The sequence below is a fragment of the Pollachius pollachius genome (genome assembly GCF_949987615.1).
Source record: "Pollachius pollachius genome assembly, chromosome: 15".
Lineage (NCBI taxonomy): Eukaryota > Metazoa > Chordata > Actinopteri > Gadiformes > Gadidae > Pollachius > Pollachius pollachius.
In genome coordinates, this window is record NC_136948.1 from 8128245 (window position 1) to 8138766 (window position 10522).

The following is a 10522-nucleotide window of genomic DNA, read 5'->3' on the forward strand; positions in this document are numbered from 1 at the left end:
TCATCACTTCCGCTCTGCAGTCCTCTGCTGTTTGATAACAACGCAAAAAAAAAAATGAAGGCAGTGCTAATCGCAGTCCTTCAACTCGGTCAGCGATGCAATGGCTATGAAAACACAACTACAAAGGGTTAAATTTCCCGTGCAGATGTTTATTTTGTGACTCTTGTCAATAGTGAGTATGTCTTCGTGTTCGAGTTATGACGAGGGGAATGACCACAACACAAAAACAACAAAACCTGGCCATCATGTTCTAGACCTTGTCAATTTCTGTCAACCTTTGCTGTCAAAATGGCTTGTTTTTGCACAGCCCGACAAGGCTTTTCCAATTCGATTCATTATTGACTGACCGAAAAGTTTATTTGTAATCGGTGATGTTTGATCGTCATGTTTTCTCTACAGAAAGAGGTGATTATAGAGATAGTTGTGTTCTCTGTCCCCAGCCGAAGACATGGCTGAGAGGCATCGCTCAGAACTGGTGGCCCAGGAGCGGAGTGGACACACGGCTGTGGTGGAAGACAATCTCCTGTACGTGTGGGGAGGCTACGTGGTAAAGAAACGGATATTATTTAATGTTTTGCATTTTCCTCATCGATTTTACGTTATCTGCCGTTGTCCTCCATATATTGTTTAATCCGTGGAAATATAAGCATAAACATCTAAAATCCACTTTCGCAGCTAACCTTATTATATATCATTGTACAGTCAATTGCTGACGATGAAGTCTTTCTACCAAATGATGAAATCTGGATCTATGACATGGACCGAGGCCTATGGTAAGAATGCTGGTCATTATAATGAGTGCATATGCATATTAAACCACTTGGCAGCCCAGGCATACATGTATTTCGCATACCTCATCTTCAAAATCATCAAGTCACTTCCCTTATACTGAAGGGAAATGTCCACCATGAGGGGAGATGTGCCACCAGCCATGTCAGGCACGTGTGGCTGCTCGTTAAATGGACATATGTACATATTTGGAGGTTGTGACAACAATGGCCAGACCAATGAGGTGGGTTCAAAATGGATTTAAAACTAACTCAGTTTGGGTATCAAAATGCCGGTCTGCAGTAACTTAACATTATGTCGTTAAACATTTTATTTTCTTATTAATTTAAGTTGATGTGGACATCACAATTGAAATAATAGATACAATATACAATGTATGCAGTACATGTATGACAGTTTCCTAAAGCTATTTCAAAAGGGGGGGGGAGGGGGAATCAGCAGAAGAAAAGGAAAGGGAGATAAGTGGGTTAAATCAACAGTAAAGACACATTAGGGTAGCCTGTTCGGCCTGTTAATTCTTTCAATATTTGTCAAACAGATATACAGTGTCAACCTTCTGGATGGGAATTACACTTGGAAGAAGATCTCTAAAGTGTCTGGAGCTCCTCCCTCACCCCGAGACAAACTGTCCTGCTGGGTCTTTGGTGGCAGGTGTGTGTAGATAACTTTCTCCAAGTATCACAGCCCAGTCAGGTTTTCACCTCTGCTTCCATGGTTCAACCCAATAATAGAAAGTGCTGGTAGTATTAATAATTTTCTATCAGCAATTGGATAGCACCAGCTATTGCGAAATGTTGAGCATCAAATGATGCTGTGCTGTTGTAAAAGTATACTAATAATAGATTAAAAGTTTGTGTGTGTGTGTGTGTGTGTGTGTGTGTGTGTTGGTTCTTGCTCATCCAAAACATCATTTTGACATTATTCTTTTGTTAATCTATCATCATTCATCCCTTCAGTCTTAAGTTATGGATAAATATGTTTTTTTGTAATAGGATCACATTCTTTGGAGGATATGGTCACAAACTACGAAATGACATCAACAGGAGGAACTTCATCCTGGACGAGGCATCATGGGTATGAAACTATTTGTGCTTTGGTAGACTCGGGACCCTAATTCAGGGAAAAGGGGACAATGACCGTTGATTTATTGATTTATTGATCGACAGAAAATATATTTATTATAACTTCGTAAATTTGTCGCTCATCTAGAAAAACGACCAAACATTTGCTGGATTACACTTTGCAAATGAAGGATATCACTTTGGGGTCTGTTAACTTGTGATGGGCATTTCATGGCATTGGTTTTATGAATGGTTTATTGTTGATTCATTGAAAAGCAAAATGGCGGTTTACATCAGCCCTGGTTGGGATAGCATCTCTGTCCGGACAGATCCATCAATTGGACCAGATCCTTCCATTATATCTCATCCTTCCTTGTTTGGTTCACCACCAGGTGGACGACGTCTACTGGGGCTGGAACAACGAAGTCCATGTGTTCGACCCCAATCATGCCAGTTGGACGGAGCCCCAGACTAATGTATGTCCTCCTTACTATAACGCTGTCTCTGTTTAAGTGTGTTGCTGTGATCATGAATGGACGACTGGATACCTGCTGCTCAAAACCAGTTTGGCGAGGGGATAAGAACAAAATTTCCTGAATGAAAAGAATACGAACAGATGCATAACTCGCCAAACTTCTTTATCGGCACCTGTTGTAATCTCCAAGATGTTGTTTTTACCATATTGACATACCGTCAATAGTGGCAGTTATAGCTGCCTGAACACCCAAGGTTCACCCCAAGTATTGACTACAATAGTCAATTGCAAGACTGACTACAATAGCCTTTCCTTCTGTTTGGGTCTTTGAGTTCTTCCCTGAAAGTGAGGGGTACAGGATCAAAATCCAGCCCCGAAAATCGGTACAACATTACATATATTGGAAATTTACCCTGAAATTAATAGTAAATCAATGTATTATATAAATAAGATGTTCTATAATAATTTCAACGTGTTTAAGCCTTTACAATTGCTTTATTGGAGTTTTCAGGTTAGGGGGCTGCCATATAATGCATCCTGTGAAACACTTTCAGAATTGTGCCATACAAATAAAATGGACCTGACTGGAAAATCAAGAATAAAAGTGGTTAAAGCTTGAAGTAAACGATGAAGACTTGTTGAGATGTGTTTGTCGTGGTTGTGGACAGGGCCGCCCGCCGGCCCCCAGGGCTGCCCATGCCAGCACCACCCTGGGTTCTAAAGGATACGTCTGTGGAGGAAGAGTAATGGTAAGATGCATTTGACACTTTCCCTCCCTCAAACACATTGCTAATCAATGACTGAAAGTGGCCTTTGAGCATCCTGTTTTTCATGATAGGAAACGAGGACCAATGATGTACACTGTTTGGACCTTGAGACGTGGACATGGGCGGAAATGTATGTTGGGGTCAACCATAACATTTTGATAGACATTGTTAATGCTTGTTTTAGTGACGCTCGTTTTGTAGTGACCTGGATAGATTCTGACCTCTGTTCCTACGATGCATGTCAATCTCTCTTGTCTTTTCACCCCCTTTCCTGTCTGTCTCCACTGTCTTGTGCAAAACAAAGACTATCACCTCAAACTGTTTTCTGTCAAGGTGATTGACAATAACGTTTTCTAATCTTATCTAAAATCCAAAGCCCTGAAATCCGGAGTCAATACACATACAATATTATGATGTGTGTGTCTATAATGTGTCTAGCTCTAGATGAGTAATTTGTTGAAATTACTTTTTCCAGAGTCCCGCTCTCAGTTGTTCCAGTAGGCAGATCTTGGCATTCACTCACTGCGGTTTCTGATAGCTCCTTATTCCTGTTCGGAGGACTAAGTGTGGACTGCAAACCAATGAGTAATACACCTATCAGCACTTATGTTTCGAAAGCTGTTTTGATCATATCAGCTGTTTCAAAAATGTTTTGGTGTGATCTGTTGGAATAATTTTTTTTATAATATTATATTATTATTATACATTTTTTAGGTGACGGCTGGCTGCTTAATGTTGAAACAAAGAAATGGCGGGAGATTAGCCACCCTTACGAGAACAAACCAAGGTAGTACAATCTGAACCACTGCACATATTCAGTGATCTAACTTCAGTTTGCTCACGTGTGTTAAAGGTCACTACATTGTAAAAATACATTATTTGGTTCCGCCCAAAAAATCCCATTGCAAACATCTACTAAAATAGTCAAGGATCAACAGCAACATTTTGTAGTGTAAATTCTGATGGTGTTTTTCCCCCCCTCGTGTGTAAGGTTGTGGCACACAGCCAGTGCAGGCAAGGACTCTGATGTGATCGTGTTTGGTGGAAGTTGTGACTACATACTTCTAGTTGATACCGTAGGTTATTTCCTTGATTATCGGTCGGAGGGATAGAAGGATATAAAATAATATAGATATAGATAAATATATAATTTATTTTTTTTCAAAATTTAAGAGGATGAACCGTTTCAGTGTTTTTTCAACAGAAAACGGAAAATTGTTTCAGTAATGTTTTGCAGAATAAATAAGAATTGAGATTATACGTTAAGTGTTTAAATGCATTTATTACCAACATTGTTGACGGCTTTTTATGAATGCATAAAAGTTAAAAAAACGTCACATAAAGCTTTTTGATCATAAAAACAAGAAAACCCTAACCACTTCTTTATCTGTATTGTTCTCCAGGGTCATTGCAATGATGCACTAGTGTTTCAGACCGAGCCATATCCTCTATTCAGGTAAAATATATACATATATAATTGAAGACAATATAATAAAAATAGCTGTGCTACTTTTTAAAATCAAAATACTGGAACCGGCTTTCCTAACAGTTTTTTCCTCTGGTAGGTCTTGTGTGGATTACATTGCTAAGAACGTCAGTATATGCAAGATGCTTGGAGGCCAGATTCCTCTCCTGCCCTCCAAGCTTCAATACATAGTGAACAGGAGAATGAGTTATTACAAGCCACCGAAGAACAGAACACCACTTGAATGATTTTTCTCTTAGCTGCTCTATATTGGTTTATAATTGCTACTTTCTTTTAAAATGAAGTCTTAGAATCTGGGGTTGTATTTAACTTGGGGGAAATTATATATTTTATTGTTTTATTTATATTTTATATTGTGCCATCTATTTTGTATTTTTTGAAAGAAAAAATATTTTATGTTACCTGCGTTAAATAAATGGCACATGAGTTTTATGTATTGTCAGATCTTAACAGGCATCTAGTAAAACGTTTACTTTAATGCAAACGTGTTTGCAGAATTAATTTCTCACTGAAACATACCCTTGTCTCAATGTTCAGAATTTGACAATTATATATACTGTATATAAAAAACACTTTTTACAATATTGAAGTTGGAGAATATACTATAATATAACCAAACTAGTTGCTTTACTGTAAGGCTGAAAGATGATCTTAACTGTCTGTATTGCATTTTTTAACAGGGCCACATGTAGTTCATGCTACCTCCACTAGGTACCAGTAAACCTTCATGTCAACACGAAGCTAAATAATCTCTAGCAGCTCACAGACTGTATAAGCAGCAGAAGCACAGCTGCCAAGACTGAGCCTGGATTCTGAGCTCATTCTTACATCTCTCCACGGCCACACATTCCTTTTAAGGAGTTGAGGAAACATGGTCAGGGAACAAACGTTAAATAAATAATCCTACCCATACCCGCTTTGCACAGCAGTGGCCACTTATCATATAACGGAAAAGCCATGCTGCATTTGTATCTAGAACTTCGAAGTTAATGCAATATCTTACTAGACTTATGCTTTAATTGTGTTGAATTGATGTTCCACTTATAAAAAGCCAAAAAGTAACGTTTTTAAGGTTTGTCATATAACAGACAAGTGAAAGACAAGCAGTCAATGGGTAACACAAGTCAATGGGTAACAAATATGTGAGTGCTTCAAGCCTTCTGGGGGACAAATCATAGACCAGTCACTTGTCTCTGTCGAAAGTTCGGACACATTATTGTTAAGATGTGCCCAGTGTTGGGCGATAATATTCAAAATAATAATAATAATCTGGATAGTTAATAACGATCCAATCCAGGAGACTGGTCTACGCACACCCATGAATATGACGAGAGAAACGAAATAACAACATGAATCTTTGAATAACTTTGAGGATCACTTCCAAAGACGGTGTGTAGAGATGGAAGCGTTCTCATGACCATGAGGAGTGGGGATCAGCTGAATTCCCTCTCGATAGTATCCATCAGCTCCTCCTCAGAGCCATCATACAGAATGACGGGCGTGGTCACTGGGGTGTTCAGACAGTTGGCAAAAGATCTGGCGGAAATGAGAGAGTACTTTTTTCTCGTTAATTGTTTTCATGTGTGTCCATATCGACTCTAGGCTACTGTAAATGCAATGGCTTTATGATTCATGAGGCACAAAATACAATAAATAAGCATCCAAAACACCGATAAGTCGCAAAATGATATGGAAAGGTACTAATGGTTTGGAATACCTTAATGTTTATTTGATTTGGCTGTGGGATCAGACTTTTTACAACAGAAGTCCCCTGTGCGCACAACTCATCTTGATAATAAATTATTAATAAGATAATGGAACATCGGCGTACTTACGAGTCGTTTCCTGTTCTGGGAACCTGTTCCACACAAGAACGACTTGGACCTAAGCCCTGGAAAGACAGAATCACAAAAATGAGCATAAAGTAAGTTATATTACAATATTGGGTACCTTACGTGCAATATCGATCAATTGATTGCCAAATGATGTAAGCCCTATGCCTTACATAAATGTTTGATTTGAATGTAATGATTGTTTCTGTTCATTCATTAATTAACCGAATCCAATTAATCACTCACTCTGTGCTCGTGGTCGGAGCCTGCGGCGGGTGCGTGTTTCCTCACGTGGCTGAACACACTGTTCCCATTCTTGTTTACGTCTTCCCAACCACATTCTTGGCGACGCGACTCACTGCTGGAAGTGAACGCTTGCGATGGAGTCGTCGTTGGGTTTAACTCCGTGTTGGAGCTGACTCGTTTAAAAGTGCACAGGCCGTACGTCCTGGATCTGACGAAAGACTTCTTATTATGTCCATTCTTGGTTTTAGAAATATTCCCATGCTCATCATCACAAGCAGCAGGAGTTCGCTCCGGTTTCCCTCGATGTGCATCATCCTTCTCGGTGGATCGAGGCGAGTCGCGTCTTCCACACTCCACTTTGGAAAAGTTGCTACCGTTTGTAAAGTTTGGGAATTTAAATCGCCTGAAAGAATTCCTTACATCCCCGGGAGAACTCGGAGCAGGGGCGACTGTTTCCTCCGGCGACTCGGTTTCTCTTTTGGAAACGTTTATTTCGACCACACACACAGGTGCGATCTTTTTACTTCTGCTCAGACTCAGACTGCTACCCATGTCTTATAGTTTACATTGAATCTACTGGCTGCCCAACGAAGTTGTCGAGCAGGGGTTGAACATTAACTTTCCAACGACCGAGAGAAAGTTAATAACGTTAATCCGAGAAGCCTTTAAATCACTTTTCAATCTTTGGATTCCGTGCGCAATTCAGCTAAATAGCTGGTCTTTTCCAGACACTGCGTTCCTCCTTGACGTTTGCATGTAGCAGACAAAATATACGTTACTGTAAAGCCACATGTTCCCGAATTCGAATATCCCCGAAGAGGGAATCCCAATATAGCAACTCCAGAGCGCAGAACTCCAAAGAAATGCGCACTGGCGGCGCAGAAGGACACCAGCAGTTACGTAACTATTTAGTCTCAAACGACCCGGGGAGAAAACTCCTCCTCTTTCATTAGAATATGTCATAATTAGCCTACATTACAACCGCACAACACACAGTACATGGAAATGATTTATACAATACAACAGGCTACAGTATTAAATGCATGCACAAAAATAATGCATCTTTCAGGGTTATAGGGCTATTCCTGGCTAATGATTTCGTCTCTCTCTCTCTCTCTCTCTCTCTCTCTCTCTCTCTCTCTCTCTCTCTCTCTCTCTCTCTAATTCAACGTTATAGGGTTAGCGTTATAAAATAAAAAGTAAAAAGGTAAGGTATATATTATAATAATATAATTAGTATAAACCGTTAAATACAAGATATCTCTACATATCAAATGTTATACTATAAAAGTACTTTAAAAAGTAAAATGTGCGATATTATAAAAATTACAAAAAATACAGTGTCTCGTATAAACAGATAAATTAAAGATACACTCTAAATTAACAGTATTTACATTATGGAGGATGTGTGCAATAGTGCAATTATTCTCTCTCTCTCTCTCTCTCTCTCTCTCTCTCTCTCTCTCTCTCTCTCTCTCTCTCAGTGAATGATTAATACTGAAGCCTTGAGCACTAGGATAGGAGGTGGGTTGCCATTCCATTCCATCAGCATGGCCTACCCCCCAGAGATTCCTCAGTAAGAGGGGGGGGTCCCAAAACCCCACTGAAGGAGATGTTTACTGTCTTGTTTTAACACCTAGCTCTATCTCCCTCCCTAACCTATCTCTCTTCTCTCGCTTGCTACCTCGCTCTCCCACACACACGTTTGTGGTTTGTCAAACAGCTGTGCAACCTGCTCTCACACTGGAGCCTGACCCTGATCCCTGACCCCCTATCAGAAGCTAGAGCTGCAGCCGTCCCCTGCACTGTAAAGCAAGCTGTAAGGACAGCCCTGGGTACTGAGTTACTCAGGAAACCGCTCTGATCTTTAACTCGCCACAGGCCTAAGAAGTCACATGTTGACATCTTGGTTTGTTTTAAAACGTCATGTTCTTTTCACATGTTGCCATGTTTTTAGAAAAATCTTTCGGCACATGTTCGATTGTTTGTTTTTTGTTCTGTATTCTTAAATCATGTGTTAGTCATGTTTGATCAATTTTATTCTTCAATCACATGTGCGTTTTGCCACATTTAATCCCAGAGTGGAGTGTGGACAGAGTCCCCCCTCTGGCCTCCCCCTGCTGCGTTGCAACGTCAGCGTGGAGGGGGCTGTGCAAAGCCAAGCCTTCAGACCTCCACATCTGGAGAACAGCTCAACAGCTTCCAGACCAGGCCGAAAAGGAGGGGAGAGAGGGGAGGGGAGAGAGGAGGGGAGGGGGGAGGGGAGGGGAGAGAGAGGAGGGCAGGGGAGAGAGAGGAGGGGAGAGGGGAGGGGAGAGAGAGGACGGGAGAGAGGAGGAGAGAGAGGAGGAGGGGAGAGAGGAGGAGAGAGAGGAGAGAGAGAGAGGAGGGGAGAGAGGAGGGGAGAGGGGAGGGGAGGGGAGAGAGCGGAGGGGAGAGGGGAGGGGAGAGAGAGGAGGGGAGAGAGGAGGAGAGAGAGGAGGAGGGAGAGAGGAGGGGAGAGAGGAGGAGAGAGAGAGGAGGGGAGAGAGGAGGAGAGAGAGAGGAGGGGAGAGATGAGGGGAAAGAGGAGGAGAGAGAGAGGAGGAGAGGAGAGAGGAGGAGAGAGGGAGGAGGGGAAAGAGGAGGAGAGAGAGAGGAGGGGAGAGAGAGAGAGGAGGAGAGAGAGGAGGGGAGAGAGAGGAGACGAGAGGGAGGGGAGAGAGGAGGAGAGAGAGAGGAAGGGAGAGAGGAGGAGAGAGAGAGGAGACGAGAGGGAAGGAGGGAGGCCCAGCCTGTGGAATAACTGTGGTTTTTCCGACTTCCCCTTAATTTGAAGAAAATGTGTGCTGCTGACTGGAATACTTTTAATGACTGGGTGTACAGCTCTTTCTGTTTATAATTTACCCAGCACTTTCCATGAAGAGAAAGTTACGCATCTTATATAATATTTACTTTATGAGTCAATGTATTTTTTATATTCCATGTCAATGAAGCTCTGTCGAACACAATTGAGAGACTAATCAAAGTAAATCCTAGTTCCCCTTACAACTGATCCCACATTGCAATGATATTCCATCTGACAAAGATGTTCTTTTATAATTCTCTCTGTCTGCACAATATCCACACAAAATGACCCTCTGATCATGAACAAACTGCTGACCGACTCTTGCTCAAAAGTGCATATGTAGAGGGAAGGAAATATAACATAGCTCCTGAGGCATGATAAATCAGCATAAAGAGGCATCACTTCCACCACAACGTTAATGGACGCCACCAGCTTCACTGCCCTTCCAAACGCAGACTTCTTCACCTTAATCCTCAACCCCATTACAAGTTGACTCTTAACCCTCTCTCAGCTAGCAGCAGCTCCAACCCCTGTCAGTGCCCTTCTTCCAAAAGCAGACAGAATACCTCACTTCAAAGCAGTGATTTCCACAGCAGTCATTAAAAGTATTTTGTTGCAGACACACACGCACATGAACACACACACACATGCAAACACACACACACACACACACACACACACACACACACACACACACACACACACACACACACACACACACACACACACACACACACACACAGCTTCCAGAGAACAACAGTGCACTGTTAGACACAAAAAAAGAAAAAGACCCTGACCTATGTTATTTTTTTTAACAAACATCCATCTCTTTTAGCGCAAGTTCTCTCTTAGATTAAACAGAGTTGTCTAAGGAAACCTCAGCAGCGAGACCTCTGAGAGAGAGAGAGAGAGAGAGACCAAACTAAACCAACTAAACAGATGTGCTCAGCCCCGAGACAGAGGCATATTGTACTGCTGACATAATGGCATAAGGTCGTCAAGGCAACGTGGAAGCACGGCCAAGAGACTTCAATGTAGG

General features: G+C 41.6%; 1 protein-coding gene across 2 annotated transcripts; it reads left to right on the plus strand.

The window, feature by feature from the left end:
• The first annotated feature begins 36 nt into the window (after positions 1-36).
• On the plus strand, positions 37-5634 carry LOC307086762 (kelch domain-containing protein 1). 2 transcript variants are annotated; one of them, XM_079752080.1, is made up of 14 exons: positions 37-172; positions 441-547; positions 676-773; positions 895-1012; positions 1328-1440; positions 1782-1863; positions 2243-2326; positions 2994-3074; positions 3164-3222; positions 3568-3677; positions 3807-3879; positions 4084-4168; positions 4496-4548; positions 4658-5634. In XM_079752080.1, exons 2-14 carry the CDS (start codon positions 449-451, stop codon positions 4803-4805), a joined length of 1203 nt encoding a protein of 400 aa, XP_079608206.1. In that variant the 5' UTR covers positions 37-172; positions 441-448; the 3' UTR covers positions 4806-5634. The 2 variants fall into 2 exon arrangements, with proteins under 2 accessions (XP_079608206.1, XP_079608207.1); XM_079752081.1 differs by having other exon boundaries at positions 703-773.
• The last annotated feature ends 4888 nt before the right edge of the window (positions 5635-10522 follow it).